This window comes from Eretmochelys imbricata, chromosome 5 (assembly GCF_965152235.1).
Source record: "Eretmochelys imbricata isolate rEreImb1 chromosome 5, rEreImb1.hap1, whole genome shotgun sequence".
Classification (NCBI taxonomy): Eukaryota; Metazoa; Chordata; order Testudines; family Cheloniidae; genus Eretmochelys; species Eretmochelys imbricata.
Window position 1 is genome coordinate 33518541 of NC_135576.1, and position 13251 is coordinate 33531791.

Genomic DNA, 13251 nt, shown 5'->3' on the forward strand with positions numbered 1-13251 from the left:
TATCAAAAACATGCAGGAAGCTGTCAATCTTTCAGGAGCTACTGAAACATTGCAAGGGAATCTAGGGTGGCCAGGTGCCCGGACAAAGAGGGGACCTGACAGTGTTCAGTCACTGTGGGCAAGGGAGGTTGAGATAGGGTGGTCAGGTGCCCAGTTTTCGACTGGAAAGTCTGGTCAAAAAGGGGACCTGATAATGTCCGGTCAGATCTACTGATCAGACACTCAAAGTCCAGTTACTGTGGGAGGGGGAGACGTGGAGGCACTCGCACCAGCCCCTATTCAGCCAGGGCTGCCTTCTACCTGTGGCGGGGGGGAGGGGCGGATGGGGCTAACAGCATGAGGCCTTGGTGGGGAAGGGGGCAAAAAGAGGTTGGGGAGGTTCTGCTGGAGTGTCCAGTTTTTAACTATTACAAAATTGGCAACCCTAAAATCAGCCCTTGTATGTTCAGTAAATTGTTGAGATTTCTTGATTTCATATCTGTTTCTGGGATTAGAGTAGGAAGCTTATTAAAATGTCAAAAGAAGGGCAAGTGATCTCTAGTAACTTAGAAAGTTGTGAATGAATTGAAATAAGTCTTCTAACTCAGTCAGCAATAGTGAGCTGGAACAGTAAACTAGAAAGCATCTAGTAGGACTTTCCCAAGCCTTGCCAAAATTTGACTCACAATTTGTGCAGACTTGAGTATATTATATACTTGTATAAAGTAAACTGGTCACTGCCAAAACATTGGATACTGCTCTTTACTATGATAAACTGCTCTAACTCAGTTGTAGTTCCTCTGACTTGCTGAAACTGTGACTGCTTCTGAACGAGTATTTGGCCCTCTTCCAGCAGGAAGTCATAAAGTTACTCAGCTAAACCAAAAATAACTTATTTTGTAGAACCACTGCTAGATGAGTTGCAATTATTTTTGTTTTCACCTGTAGTATCAGCACTGAAGAAAATAACGTCTGTTAATTATTAAATGGCTCCAGACGTTTTAGCCTATGTGAAGGAAACCTGGGCCCCAGACAGAAGAAAGTAAATAGTCTTTAGTAAATGATGTTAACCCCAGGGAATAAGAGCTACATATTTTCGGACTAGTATAGATGAAATATGAATAAAACTGAAATTGAAGATTACAAAATACTCTCTAATTTAGTGCCCTTTCTAAATATCTCTCCAAAATGTGTCTTGTCCAGTTAGTCTTCTCTCTTTCAGAATTGCTGTTGGAAGTATACATTGATTTAATTTAAAGGGATATTCTCAATTTAAAATCTAGTATATTCAAAAGATGAGTTAAAAGTAGTGGTAAAAGGTAGAGGTTCTATACCTGCCTTGGAGTTCCCTGACAATACTGATAGGTATTCAGCCACATTTTCTTATTTTAAATTTTTTAAAATTCTTCTCTATCAAGTGCTGTTAAATATGCAAAGTAAACATACAGGGGAAAAAATAGAAATATTTTCTCTAATCTCTTTCAGTTATAGTAACCTTAAGTTATAGCAATGATAGGAAAAACATTTTCAATCAGAATGGTAATTATAAGCAAAGACCTATTATCTCTCTGCAATAATACAGTCAACACAGTATTCTCTATATTAGTTAATTTGACATTAAATTAACTTTATGCTGCTATGTTTTTATTTTTCAGTGTGCTAAAAATGTAATATGGAAAATGCAGAACTGTGTTGTACAAGTTGTGGAGAAACTGGAGGTTTTGGAAGATGGAGAGAGAACAATTCAGGTGTCTGATGTTTAAGAAGGGGAAGTGATTTGGAATTGTGTGGAAAAACACATTATCCAGATGTCACAGCTGATCAATTTAGTAAAAACATAGTTAAGAATGTTGACTTTTAAACTGCCATCATTAGTTTCAAACTTAACACCCTTTGTGTTTGGGGAAGTTCATACTTCTTTTAGAGCTACTGTTGCAGGCCGTTTAAGAATCATGCAGACATCGCTGCATTGATCTGTGCTTTTGTAAGGTCGTCTTCACAATCACAAGGGGTAAAAACTTTTTTTTTTTTTTAATGGAAGCTTAGATTCCAGAGCAGAGTTTTGAGGCTAGAGGTGGATTCTGTGGTTCCTTCTAGCCTGAGAATGAAGCCTAGTAGGCAGGGTGAAATACCTCTGCTGCTATGCACTTGATAAAATTTAAAGGTATGAAACACTTTTTGTATCCTGTCCTGTATTTAATCATACTATTATCAATAAACTTTCCATTAATTTAAAAAAAAAAAAGTGTTACTAAGCTTGGTCAAAAAGCAAAAATAAATAAATCAGTGACTATATTTGACTAGTTCCACTAGAATTATTATTCTAGTAATAAATTTGCTGAATAGCATGTGACTAGCTATGGTCAGATATCATAAAAATATTAATCAGATAATTTAATTTTACTGGAATTAAATAATGTATGCACCAAGTATTAATTGACCAGCATCTCGCTTGCATTTATCTTCTTTCCCTTCCTGTTTTCTCTCCACCTTTTTCTTTACTGTTGTTGTCACTGTGCCAAACAGTGGCAGATCTCAGGGCCTTGCAGTTCAGTTTCACATTGGAGGAGAAACAGTGCTGTGTAGTATGGGTATTTTCTTAGAGTAACTTGTTTATTTACACTAATATATATTAGAGTCTTTGGACAGAAGTGGACACAAATGGCACATAAATAATACCCTCTTCCAGAAATATCAGCAGCCATTTTGAAAAACTCTAGTGAGAGTAATTTAAGGCAGACTAAACAGTACTGCTGCTTGCAACAGCTCCCCAAAATAAACATAATTATAAAATTAACAATAATATAGTATTTATTCAAAATTGTTTGCATGTTGAGGTCTGATATACACCTAAAATTATGTTGACCGAGCTATGTCACTCACAGCTTTGAAAAATTTCACAAACCTGTGCAATATAATTATGTCAACCTAACCCCCACTGTACATGCAGCTAAGTCAATGGAAGAATACTTCTATTGTCCTAGCTATCCGCTCTTGAGGTAGTGGATTAACGACAGTGATAGAAACGTTGGATACTGCTCTTTACTTTGCAGTCAGTTTTTGCACTGTAGTGTGTAGTGTCTATACCATTGGTGTAGCTGCTATGGCACTGTAGCGCTTCTAGTGTAGACACACCCTCAGGCTATGTCTACATTGTAATCATGTGGTGTGATTGTGGTGTAGACAAACCCTTAAAAGAACTTGTAAAACTTCATGTAACAGCACCATCTGGTGACTCCTACTACAACTCCTGATGACTCCTTCCTATGACACTATAATGGGTCATACTGTATTGCTTCCTGAGTTGATTTCTTGTCTTTCCCTCTCATCTTTATCAGCCTTTCTCTACATTTGACCAGATTTCCAACTGAGATTTGGACCCTTTGTCCTGCTTGTATAGTGTAAAGGGGCTCAGATTTTTGGCCTGTGCAGTGGTAAAGTGCTCCTCCCTTGCCATGGGGAAAGGGGTGCCAGCTGACCTGATCATAGGGGAGGCAGGAGGTAACAGGCTGGGGCACCCACATACCTGCCAAATGGAGAAGCCCCTGCCAGAGTCCTGGTGCTGCAGGCTGGGTTGCAGGGGACTGGAGGCCCTGGCACTTGCCTGAGCAGGGCAGCTGTGAAAACAGGGGCTGCAGCCCGGAGGTCGTGACTTTCGTTGGGGAATGGGACATAGAGTGCCCCCGGGGCTACACAACCACCCATCCCTCCCCCCACCCCACCCCCGCGCTCTCCAGGTTGGCCTCGTGCACATGTCCCAGTGCAGCTGAAAAATCTTTCAGGTGCTGGACAATACCAGATCATGTTCAGGCTTTAGACTTATACCCAGAGCTGATGCCGCGAAGCAGTATTGGGTGAGATGAGGCTGGTGCATTGACATTGATACATATTTTCAAGGTCACTTCTTACCAGCTCTGATTTGCTGGCTTGGTGAAAGTAGGCAGGAGCAAAAGGCAGCCGTGTGTAAGGGGTAATGGATAGTAGAAGGAGTGCTGTGGTGATTGCAGAAGGGGAATTATGAGTGGGGGGAGGAGGCAGGGGCAGAAAGTGGGGGTAGTGGGTAGGAGAAGAGGGGGCAGTTAGGGGTAGAGGAGGAGGCAAGTCAGAAGGCAGTGGAACAGGCGGTGTGTAAGGTCAGAGTGGAGAAAGGCAGTTTTCTGCAGCTGGGCTTGGCTCAGCCCAGCAACTCAGAGGATGCCAGCTGGCTAAGGGATATCCCTGGCACATAGCTCCGTGCTACCTCCAGGACTGTCTGCATTGCCTCTGAGCTCAGAGAGACAAGCTCCACTCCCCCTGGTCCCCCATCTTCACATTATGGATGAGCCACCCAGCATTACAGTGACCCTGAGCAGAGTTGACTGCAAATGCAGCACTTTCCAGGCTGGAGCTAACTTCATAGTAGCCCAAGTGAGCGCTGGTGCTGATGGCGTGGGATCCCCTGCCTTGCCGGAGTGTGCTGATCCCGCTCGCCATACCTAAGTGGGCCTGGACTCTGCTGTTGAGTGGAGTGAGGAGCAGGGGGGCTGCCTGCGCAACAGACTGAGCAGAGTGACAGATTCTTTACTAAAATGATCTCAGCACTATGGGCATTGCCTGTCTGCCATAAGTTGGGGGCCCGTCCAGATTTCCACTCCTAGCTACACCACTGCTCTATCTTTTAGTTACATGGGGCAAAATAGAATACACAATAACGTTACAGGAGACTCTAGACAATTTCTTAGGATGTCCGTTCCAGATGTCGGTACCAAGAGTCTTAAGTGTGGTGCTCCTACTCATGCACTGTTCAATTATGTATGATTTTTGACTGATGATAACATGAGAATAAATTAAGGTGCAATTTAAAGATGGTGTTGAAATAAAGTGCCAGGAATTTGGAACGCAACAGATATATTGACAATAGCTTTACAGTAACCAAATTTTTACATATGAAATGCCTTTAAAAGATCCATTTAGCTGCCAGGTGTAGGTGGTTGTGATTACTGTAAGAAGTATTGTGAAATATACACAGTATTATGTCCACTCATATCCTCCCTTCTCCACCATACCAATCAGATGTTTAATTGAAAGAACTTCCTTTGCCTTTTTAACCATATTTCTTAAATGATTTAACTCTTAGCGAAAGATAAATACTTGAGTGGGTAATCAGTAGATAATGGTTGTTTGGTATGACTGAGATATGATTTCCTGTCTTAAGTTCGTCACCAAATGTTAGTAAATATGCAAGCTATGTGTATTCTTCTATGAGGAACATTTTGCTTTCTCTTTATATATTTTGGGTTAACATATGGTTTTAGGAGAGTTTATTGAAATTTTGCTTATTTAAGTGGATTGTGCACCCTCAGGTTTCACTTTAGAACAGTTTCAGAGTAACAGCCGTGTTAGTCTGTATTCGCAAAAAGAAAAGGAGTACTTGTGGCACCTTAGAGACTAACCTCTAAGGTGCCACAAGTACTCCTTTTCTTTTTACTTTAGAACAGTGTTTCCCGAACTGGGGTCCACCAGTGGGTCCCTGAGGGTACTGCAGGGGGTCCGCGGGCCCAGCTGATCAACTCTGTCCTCTCCCTCCCAGTGCTTCCTGCACGCTGGGGAACAGTTGTTCCCTGGCGTGCATGAGGCGCTGGGAGGGAGGGGAAGGAGCGGGGACAGGGCACTTGCAGAGGGGGCGGAATCCTGTCCTGGGCCAACAGCCCTGCTGATCAACTAGGGTTGCAAACCCTCCCAGTTTCACTAGAAGTCTCCTGGAATCAGGCTCTATGTCCCAGAGGCTACTGAAGCCCAACTGGGAGACTTTAGGTGTTAAAAGTCCAGTGGCACAGCGGGGCTAAGGCAGGCTCCCTGACTGCATGCCACTACTGGAAGCAGCTGGCATGTCCATGCTGCCCTGTGCGCCGACTCTGCAGCTCCCATTGGCCAGGAACTGTGCCCAATGGGAGCTGCACGGGAAGCGCCACTGGGTGGGGCAGTATGCGGAGACCCCTTAGCCCTCCCAGCTAGGAGCCGCTGCCAGAGAGATGTGCTGGTCGCTTTTGGGAGCCTCCCGAAGTAAGTGCTGCCCAGCTGGAGCTTTCACCTCTTCTCGCACCCCACTCCCTTGCCCCAGCCCAGAGCCCCACACCTGGTACCCAAACTCCTTCCCAGAGACCTCACCCTGCACCACCTCCTGCACCCCAACCCCCTGCCCCAGTCTGGTGAAAATGAGTGAGGATGGAGGAGAGTGAGTGACTGAGGAAGGGTGGATGGAGTGAGTGCGTGGTGGGAAAGGGGTGGGGTCTTGGGGGAAGGGGTGGAGTGGGGCAGGGCCTGCGGCTGAGCTAAAGTTATTGGGGGTTCCCCCTGAAAAATTTTAAATCAAAATGGGGGGTCCTCAGGTTGCTAAAGTTTGAGAACTGCTGATTTAGAACATCACATGCTCAATATAGTGTATAATATGATGGGCTGTATTCAGGTTGTCTGTGTCCATGACTGGTATCCCTCTTAAAATCTCTTCCAAATTTGGTCTTGGGACTGCCAAAAAAGTCAGGTACAGTAACTACTGACATACCCATCAAGGCAGAAGGAATGCATTGATCTGTGGCCCTAATCCTTAAACAGGGGCAGCATTTGTTAATGGTTGGAGGGGCAGTTCCTTCCCCTTGCGCCCCCCCCCCCCCAGACTTTTCATAGGTCTGTATTCTCCATTATGTCTTCCACTCCCCTCCCCCCCCCCACCGCTGCCTCAACTTTGCAGGATACAATATAATCACATATAATGTTTTATATGCTGACCCAACTGTGTCCTCCCCAACTCCACCCCTGAATTTTTCTGAAATGATGCCCCTGTTCTTAAGCTAAGACTTTAAGGATTTCTTCCCATCTATAACACATTTTAAAGATCTCTATTCTAAAGAACCTTAAACTCCTATCATTAGTATAAGAAATTCTAAAGTTCCTTAATATCTCATGTAAGATCACTGTTAGTACATAAAAGTTATATCTATTTCTGTTTACACATAACAATCCATTCTGGAATGTAGGGCTCGCTATGATTTTTCAGCTGTACTATTTTCTGATGAGCATACAAGTATAGTTTTTATGCATCGCACACTCAGTCAGAATTGATCTTTGAACTAACTTTTAGATGATTCCATATTAACCAGTTATAGAAGTACTATATGGATGGGGGCGGGGTGGGGAAGCATGGTCAGCTAAGCACAAGAGAGAAGCCAGGAGCTCTAAATGCTGATCCTGGCACTGTCACCAACTTGTATGGCCATGGACATGTCACTCCCTGTGTGTGAGGGAAAAAATATACAAAACAGGAATGATACTTACCTGCCTCACAAGAGTTTTAGAGAGACAGGGTGGCTGAGGTTATATATATTTTAAAGTTCCAATTTCACAATAGTATTGTGAGGCTTAATGAGTTAATATCTGGTCAGTGCTTTGAAGATGCAAAGTGCTGTTTAAATGTTAAGTATAGTTTATTTATTAACTTAGCCCTATATTTCCCAGGCTTCCATTTATAAACTTATCTTCTCCGTGGTTTGTTCAGAAGAAAACAAACAATATGTGAAAATAAAATGGCCTGAAACTGTAGACCTTCTGTGATAAAAGAGTAGGTCAATTTGGTTGTGTTCTATTTCAAATGTAGCATTAGAATACACACAGAATAAAAGTACTTATTGTCATCCATTGTTCTTCACTATAGTGTACATTAATAGGTCTTTAGGAAATCCTATGCTAGAAGGCTACCATATGTCCAAAGATAATGGAGTTTTAAAGACTACAGTAAAATATATTAAAACATATTCATTGTGTCTCTTGGATTCACACACATTGGTAGCGCTACAAGATTTATTAAGCAATGTAGTTAATAGGTTATTAAACTCTGTCTACTGTACTGTCATGCTCATATAGTGCACTGACAAGCATTCAGATAATCATAGATGGCTATTGCTGTGTAGGGGTGGGAGAAACGTTGATTTTTATTGGGTGTGTCAAAGGCCACATTTTTAACTGCTATATTAAGGGGAATTGGCATAGACAGATGAGCTGTTTCAGTGGAATCAAGATTTTTTAATTGCTATTTACAGTAATATTAATCTTCCTGTTAACAGGCATTCTTCATAATTGCTGTGACGCATACAACGTTGGGCTCCCAGAAGCAAAATCGTTTTCTGGTCCTTCAAGTGAGCTGTTTGGATATGCAGTTCAACAGTTTATAAATCATCAAGGCAAATGGTAAGGGTTTTGAGTTCTTTGTCCTGTGAAAAGATTAAGAGCAATATGATGTAACTTTTTTCCTAAGTGCAAACAGTTACAAGGATCATTTGAAAATATTTCCATTATTTCATTTTCCTTTTAAAAAAAAAAAAAAAAAAAAAAAAAAACTACTTGCTGGTAAAATACTAACTGACTTTATTTGACTAAAACTAAAAGGGGAAAACTTTCAAAGGACACATTTAAATGTTGAGTGTTTTTGAAAGAATGTAATCTGATATCATTTTATACCCAGTAATGTGACCAATAGAAAAAACGTTTACATTTATTCCTGTTGATATTCCTTTTGAGTAAGAGTTGTAATTTAGTAGAGGTCATGCCTGACAGTGCCATGACTGGAACAGGAGTTATTTAGAAACAATTGGTCAATACCAATTGAAATAATGTTTCTTCTTTGAGGGCTGGTCCCTATCTGCGTTGCACACATGAGTACGCATGAGCACCAGGCTCCTGAGACTGAAAAATCTTTCAAGAAGCATCTGTTGGTCTGCACCTATACCCTGGATCTCCTCATGCTCAGCCCTGAGGATATAAGGGGGGGTGTGGACCAACTGCCTCTTCAGGTCGTTCTTGCTGCTGCATGATCTCATTTGGACTCCTCTGTGTCTGGAATTATCCTCTCGTCGTCTTTATCTCTGTAAATATAATTATAGATAGTTTGTTAGTGTTTTACAATATTTTACATAGTGTAGTTTAGTTTTTTTCCCAGCCCTGGGGACCTTCTCTGTCCCCTCCTTTTCAGAAGTAGGACTGTACCCAGTATTCCAGGGTTCAAGAACTGTCTCCTGTCCTTGCTTCTTCTCAGTTATCAGTGACCACCAGCCTGCCTAAAGAGGCTCATATCTCCTCCAAGTGCAGTATGTGTTGCTCTTTCCAACTCCAGACCCAAGAGGGGCAAAAGCTCTGGCTGAGGAGGCACCTGGTAGATGAGCCTGGAACACATGTGCGTTGGAGTTCTCTTCTTACCTCCCACCTGACCTGTCACCTGGCATGACAATAATCACTGAGGCATCCCTCATAGGCTGGGAAGCCCACATGTTTGGTCATCCAACACAAGATATATGGATGCCTGGGGAGAAAGCAAGATGCATATCAATCTCCTAGAACTAAGAGCAGTCAGACAGGCCTGCAGTGCATTCCTCCCATTCATATGATCTGCCATTGTCCAGATAATGTCAGACAAAGTGACGACCGTCTTCTATATAAACAAACAGGGAGGGGCAAAAATCCCTCTCACTGTGTGGGGGAGGTGGTCAGCTTATGGAACTGGTGTATATAGAACTACATTACAATTTCACCACTAATGAGTGGCTGTTACACAATTCAGTGCTGAACATATTCAGTCAGTGGGGAATACCAACTTGGGACCTGTTTACCTCCCAGGTGAACAAAAAGTGCCCTCCTACTGTCCTGGACAAGCTTCTTGAGATACTCTTTCCCTCGCATCCAACTACTACCCCAGGTTCTAAGAGAATGCGTCATGACAAAGCATGAGTCATTCTCATCGCAACAAGTTGTCCCAGACAATTCTGGTTTCTGGTCCTCCTACGAATGGACCTGCTAACTCCAGAGAATGGCAGGATCAAGCACCCCAGCCCAGACCCTCTTCACCTCATGGCTTGGTATATAAATGGGCATCAGACCTAGAGTGTTCATGTTTGGAGACTGTTCAAACTATTTCACTACCCACATGCCTTCCCCTCTGCTACGGATTGTGACTGGATTCATGGTACAGAAGGAATTGAAGAGGTGGTTGGTTTACATCTCCCCTTATACTGCAATGCCGAGCACAAGGAGATCCAGGGCGCAGCTGCGGACCAATCTACGCTACTTGCAGGATTTTTCCAGCCTCAGGCGCATGGTGTGCATACGTACCCACGTATGGAATACAGATAGGGGACCACACATGTTAAAGAACTTCCGGTTATAGGTAAGTGATCTCCTTTTACGGAAAATTTTACAGATGCATAGTATTGTATCCTGTGTGTGTGTACCTTTGTGGAAAGGAAAGTAAGATCCTTCATTCAGAAGGTGAATATTATATGAATTGCACAAAATTTGTTTGGCGACAGTAAAGGTTGCATCAGGACACACCCACCAACTCAAAATCTGAAAAAGTTGGAAATAACAAATTAAGGGAAAAGCCTCCTTGCCACTTTTATATTGCCTACATCATAGTAATAACACACTCCAACATACCATAATGCTTTCACACCTCCAACAGATACCAAAAGCAATACATACCACAACTTCATCACCCTGGCACTCAAGTGCAAAATCTTCACAGCAATCTCAGACACTTTGCATACATTTGGGAAATTTTTCTGTCTTAATGTTGCTGATATTAATGTTACCATTTCTGGGAGATGTTTTGGTTTTCCAGATGGAAAATCAAAAAAATTAATCAAAGTTGAAATTTTCCTATGATTTTGCAGATTCTGCATTTTGCCATCAAAAAGATATTTTTGACAAAAAATTCCTGGCCAGTTTGACCTACAAGTCTTAGTTCCTTAATTTAATGCCCTTCTATCTGGTGGTACAACAAGCACTTCCATATTTGGAGGTATTTAAACATTGTCTAGAGGTGTAATGTCTAAATGATGCACATTTTCACGTAAACCATTTTTTTCTGATATATTCTCAGCTGTTCATTTGAAGCATGTAGTATGTCTAACTGTATTTCCTTATATCAAATCAGCTCTACTCAGGCCCCTGTGTATTCTGTGATTCTATAGCTATAAAAGTTCTGTGGAATCTACCCCAGCCACAGAATTGTGCTCCAGAAGCTTCCATTTTAAAAATTTTGTTTTTAGTCTTCATGGTTGTGAAAAAACTTTAAAAACATGAACTGAGTGTGAACTAATTTATTGAATAATAAATTTTAAAACTGCTTAATCACAAACATTAAGGCATCTGCGGTAGCAGAGGGATCTACTATATATACATATAGTTAAGTCTAACTTATATACTATATATCAGGCTGCTATTAATAATATACCAGGGCTTTTTATCTAGTAAGTAAGAAACCATTAATTTATTTTAAGCTGAGCTCTAGTGGTTTTGGTAAATACTTCTCCATAAATTAGAATTAAGTTAACACTGAAGCAGTAATTAATATGTTTGCTTAACATTATCTGAAAGATACTAAGGTCTGTATTTCTTTGGTAAAAAGAAAATGTATAAAATCTGAAATCTTCGTAAAATTTAGAAATATCAATACTGAAACATGCCATATTTAGAATTAATATATCATCTCCATAATTACATGCTAAATTGTTATATGAAAAGTGTTCAAAAGTCATTTATCTCTTGTAAAAATCAATTTAAAAACTCCTGCTTGGTCACCTGTGGTTCTTATAAAATGTATTGGAGGATGATAAATCTAATAAAACACTGGCTAAAATATGAATATTTTAGCGATAAAATAAGTAATAAAATATGTAATGATCTTTCTCATCCATAAACGTATCTGCCTTTTTATTTCTCTGACTTCAGCTTTACATGATCTTGAATGTAAAGATGATCTAGATCCTACCATTTCTCTGTTTTTATCCCATATGTAGAGATGGTAGCTAGGAGTTTGAGAGAACACAGCTCCACTTTCTCTGTTAAAAGCAGAGGAGAACTGAGCTCTTCTCCCTAGACTGGGTAAGCACTGCTCTCCGCATGGTTTCCCTTTCTCATTGGCTGGTGCAGAAAGTTCCCTATCCTGTTTTCTATTTATTTTATCCACTTACTGTAGCTAAGCAACATAGCTCCTTTAGTCCTCTATTTAAGCCTTTGTTCAAAACTACTGAAGGAAGCTAAGCACATTCACCTGAAATGAATTGATTCCTGTGCATGCTGCACTACACAATAGTTCCCAAGTGTATTAGGAGTTCAATCCTTTTGTAAATTTTCTTTAATCTTATTACTGAAGAACTAGATCAAAGCCTCAACCAATTTAATTTTATATTCTGCTTCCCTGTTGCACCATTGTTAATGCAGTGAAAACTGTTTTCCACCTGTACTCTGGTCAGTAACCACCAAGTACAGGTGGAAAACAGTTCAGGAACACAAATAATGCAGGGTCCTTGGCATATAACTTCCCCCATCTTTTCCATAAGTTCATAGAAACTTAATGTTATGAATCTGCAAATGCTTTTTGCAGGTATGCAGTTATTCGTCACTTATCTCATTACAGCATGACTGGCCATTGTCCCATATGGGTCAAGGGAAATTTTAATAGCCCTCTCTCTGTTTATCAGGATCATTACAACCTATTCAAAGTGAAAAAGTTCCTTCTTTCATTCTCTCTCAAGAAGTCATTAGAAATTGTAACTAGGGCACTCTCACTGTTTGCTTTGTTGTTTTCACCTTTTCATTTCTAGATTATTTTCTTTCTCAGATGCAGGGAAAAGATTTATTGTTCCTTTGTTATAAAACAAAGGCTCTTTTTAGGAGATCTAGTCCTTTATTTTAAGCTATTTTAACAGGGCAGAACCCATCTCTCGTGAGTGCCCCCTGGTCAAGTGTGTGTGCCTGCAGTCTCTCAGTTTGTCGTGACCCCTGTTTGTGGTTTCTTAGGTGGCTTTTCAGTGACTCAGCCCTCTGTCTGACTCTCTCACACTGTCTGTATTTGAAACAGAACAAAATCCCTTCTGGGGTATACAGTCTTTAACTTGTTCTGGCCCTGGTCTGAGGCTGTACACCCAGGACTTCCTCCCTGGAGACAGTCTTCCTGTAGCCCTCCCTGAATTCAGTCCTTATTTAGTCCCAGCAGCCAGCTAGGAGCTCTCTCTTGCTCCCCCGGTCCCTGTCAGCACTGAGCTGTCCGTGGTCCCAACTGAGCAGATACAGAATGCTGAAAATGTCACCCTAGAAAATTTTACTTGCCAAGCTGATACAAGATTGGTGCAAGACTGATGTACAGTGCATTGCATAAGAACAGAAAGTATTTACTACTCTTGGAAAATCAGATACAGTCTCAAAACATTCATATTGCAGGAGCGCTGTTAAAATTTGGCTTGAAAT

The 13251-nt window shown here is 41.3% G+C and overlaps 1 protein-coding gene across 1 annotated transcript in view; it reads left to right on the plus strand.

Annotated features, from left to right (window-relative positions):
• ITGA2 (integrin subunit alpha 2) overlaps nucleotides 1-13251 on the plus strand; it is an 83159-nt gene that overhangs the window by 13092 nt on the left and 56816 nt on the right. The window contains exon 2 of the mRNA XM_077816834.1: nucleotides 8076-8199. Within this exon, the coding sequence (XP_077672960.1) occupies nucleotides 8076-8199 (124 nt within the window). The remainder of the gene's footprint in view (nucleotides 1-8075; nucleotides 8200-13251) is intronic.